This window comes from Lottia gigantea (assembly GCF_000327385.1).
Source record: "Lottia gigantea unplaced genomic scaffold LOTGIsca_30, whole genome shotgun sequence".
Classification (NCBI taxonomy): domain Eukaryota; kingdom Metazoa; phylum Mollusca; class Gastropoda; family Lottiidae; genus Lottia; species Lottia gigantea.
This window is the reverse complement of record NW_008708987.1, coordinates 2,467,384-2,471,094: the sequence shown is the minus strand read 5'-3', so window position 1 is coordinate 2,471,094 and position 3,711 is coordinate 2,467,384. Positions and strand designations below refer to the sequence as shown.

Sequence of the window (3,711 nt, the reverse complement as noted above, 5' to 3'; positions counted from 1 at the left end):
CTCTATATCTGATCTCTGATAGTTATTATTGACGTAGGTCAGTCTGAAACTAACTGACTCTATATCTGATCTCTGATAGTTATTATGTGAATGTACAGACATTATTGGTGATTTCAATGGTTCTTACGCTACAGTTAAAAGCAAAATATTTGTTCACGTTGTTCGGAGGTTAGACATGCCATAATCGCTATCTCACAAAACAATTGAATTCCCACTAAAGGTTTTAGGTGTTTTTTTTTATACACAACCCTTGCAAACGTTACACGTACATTTTCCTGTGCAGCAGTTGTAACTTTCTTCCACGGGCATCTCACACGTTCCAGGGTTCACAATCGTTAAACCGAACGTAACCAGTATTATAATAATAATGCATTTATATAGCGCCTATTTTCTAGAAAGTTCTACTCAATGGCGCTGAGTTGAATGTTTTTAATGTTTTAAAATCATACTTCCAAAGCAAAATATCGATTATGATCATGTACGATTATTTTCTAGTAATCCTAAAAAGCGGCGTTTCTTTACCTGTTCGGTTTATATTATTTTAGATTAGGGGATGAATACCGAACAGAAGACAGTGGGCGACTACGATAATCCGAGTTTTAACCATCATGAAAATGGCGGTTCCATTCAGAATTTAGACATAGTGATTGAAAGTTATAATGAAGAAAAAATAAAAGTATGAAAAAATTTCTATAACTCTAATTTAATGTCTTTGTCTTTTTTCCTTTTTAATTAAAATGTAACAGGAACCAAGTTGATCTGCTATAATTTGTGTTTAATGGTTCTCGTTATAGCGATTGTAAACAGTTTCTAAAAACATTATGTGTATCGGTGACACTGCACCATTCCAATTTTCAGTCAGATCTCTGTGGTTCCTGCAATTCCACTAAAACTTAGTGTCGTAACTAATCGCCCTTATGTGATAAAGCATATTTAAAAGAGAAAAGCGCATTGCACGAAATCACCATTCTTTTCCAGGTTTATAAGAAGCGATGGTATATGCTATTTATGTTCTCGGCGTTTGCAGGCATTCAAGCCTTGGTATGGATATTCTGGGGACCTATAGCTGCCACGACAGAACATGCTTTCGGTTGGAAGGATTCAGACATAGCATTCTTCAACAACTGGGGACCCATAACTTTTATTCCTATGGCTCTTCCTTTAGCATGGCTCACAGACCGAAAAGGTATTTTTCAAAGTATTATTGCGCTTTCTAAACCTTTACTCTGGATCAGATAGACATGTTGCGGGTGTGCTGATTCCTACTGTAGCAGTCGTGCTTGTGAATGTGGCACAGCCTCCAATGAAACTGATGTGGTGTATTCCAACACATAATTTGAGGCACAAACGCATGAGAATCAAATTTTTAAATTTGTACCCCCACTAGCACCACCACTGTCCCAAAACATTATGATCTAAGATTTTAACTGATTTTTTCATTGTAGGATTACGCCCCACTGTTATAACTGGAATGGTTTTAGTGACAGTAGGGTCTGGTATTAAATGTATCACTACAAATCCAGATTATATTCTCTGGTATGGTAGCTTACTTATTAATAACTTGGGTCGAATTATCGTAAAGTAAATATTTACATTGCTATACAGATAGCTGATATTGGTCTCTATCAGCTGGTAAAGTAAATATTTAGATGACTATACAGATAGCTGAAATTGAGCTCTTTCAGCTGGTAAAGTAAATTTTTAGATGACTATACAGATAGCTGAAATTGAGTTCTATCAGCTGGTAAAGTAAATATTAAGATGACTATACAGATAGCTGTAATTGAGCTCTATCAACTGCTAAAGTAAATATTTAGATGACTATACAGATAGCTGAAATTGAGCTTTATCAGCTGGTAAAGTAAATATTTAGATAACTATACAGATAGCTGAAATTGAGTTCTATCAGCTGGTAAAGTAAATATTTAGATGACTATACAGATAGTTGAAATTGAGCTCTATCGGCTGGTAAAGTAAATATTTAGATAACTATACAGATAGCTGATATTGAGCTCTATCAGCTGGTAAAGTAAATATTTAGATGACTATACAGATAGCCGAGATAGAGCTTTATCAGCTGGTAAAGTAAATATTTAGATGACTATAAAGATAGTTGAAATTGAGCTCTATCAGCTGGTATAGTAAATATTTAGATGACTATATAGATATCTGAAATTGAGATATATCAGCTGGTATAGTAAATATTTAGATAACTATACAGATAGTTGAAATTGAGATCTATCAGCTGGTATAGTAAATATTTAGATGACTATATAGATAGCTGAAATTGAGATCTATCAGCTGGTATAGTAAATATTTAGATAACTATACAGATAGTTGAAATTGAGATCTATCAGCTGGTATAGTAAATATTGAGATGACTATATAGATAGCTGAAATTGAGTTCTATCAGCTGGTAAAGTAAATATTTAGATGACTATACAGATAGTTGAAATTGAGATCTATCAGCTGGTATAGTAAATATTTAGATGACTATATAGATAGCTGAAATTGAGTTCTATCAGCTGGTAAAGTAAATATTTAGATGGCTATACAGAAAGCTGAAATTGAGATCTATCAGCTGGTATAGTAAATATTTAGATAACTATACAGATAGTTGAAATTGAGATCTATCACCTGGTATAGTAAATATTTAGATGACTATATAGATAGCTGAAATTGAGATCTATCAGCTGGTATAGTAAATATTTAGATAACTATACAGATAGTTGAAATTGAGATCTATCAGCTGGTATAGTAAATATTTAGATGACTATATAGATAGCTGAAATTGAGTTCTATCAGCTGGTAAAGTAAATATTTAGATGGCTATACAGAAAGCTGAAATTGAGATCTATCAGCTGGTATAGTAAATATTTAGATAACTATACAGATAGTTGAAATTGAGATCTATCAGCTGGTATAGTAAATATTTAGATGACTATATAGATAGCTGAAATTGAGATCTATCAGCTGGTATAGTAAATATTTAGATAACTATACAGATAGTTGAAATTGAGATCTATCAGCTGGTATAGTAAATATTTAGATGACTATATAGATAGCTGAAATTGAGATCTATCAGCTGGTATAGTAAATATTTAGATGGCTATATCCTGTATTTTATTGTCTTGCAGGATAACACATATTGGACAGGCACTGAATGGTATGGCAGGACCTATTGCCATGGGAACAACAACTACGGTATCAGCTGTGTGGTTTCCTCCCGACCAGAGAGCTACGGCCACCTCCATCATGTACAGTTCTCAATCTTTTCTTATTGCCATCTCTTTTATATTAGGTAAGGGATATAGTCCTCTAGGTTTTAGTAGATTGAAGTCGACTTTTCTACTGGTGGAGTCTTAGAGAAAATACAGCTAGCAATATGTCTCAAGTGATAGAATTGGAACATTCACTGTATTGAGCATCTCGATGACTGGAAAATTGCAGTTAAACCCCATTGCCAACTGCAGTAACTATTGTGCTTTATTTTCTAACAAAAGTTTGATTTTTCGGGCACCAGTGTTGAGTTTTCTTAGCTAGCCCAGACAGGAGCAGAAGTGTAGCACTCACTTCAGTTTTATTTGATTTCTATTTTGTAATTTTCACATTAACCACGAAGACAATTCGTCTACAATTGCATAACCCAAAAGAGCAGTGGATAAATCTCTTCGAAAGTTTATGCTACATTAAGGTGAATATAATGTTTTA

General features: G+C 33.7%; 1 protein-coding gene across 1 annotated transcript in view; it reads left to right on the top strand.

The window, feature by feature from the left end:
• Positions 1 to 975: 975 nt before the first annotated feature.
• LOTGIDRAFT_119290 (hypothetical protein) overlaps positions 976 to 3,711 on the top strand; it is a gene marked incomplete at both ends in the record, with an annotated part of 6,767 nt that continues 4,031 nt past the window's right edge. Inside the window, 3 exons of the mRNA XM_009057575.1 lie at positions 976 to 1,186; positions 1,446 to 1,536; positions 3,138 to 3,359. Coding sequence (XP_009055823.1) covers positions 976 to 1,186; positions 1,446 to 1,536; positions 3,138 to 3,359 — 524 coding nt within the window. The remainder of the gene's footprint in view (positions 1,187 to 1,445; positions 1,537 to 3,137; positions 3,360 to 3,711) is intronic.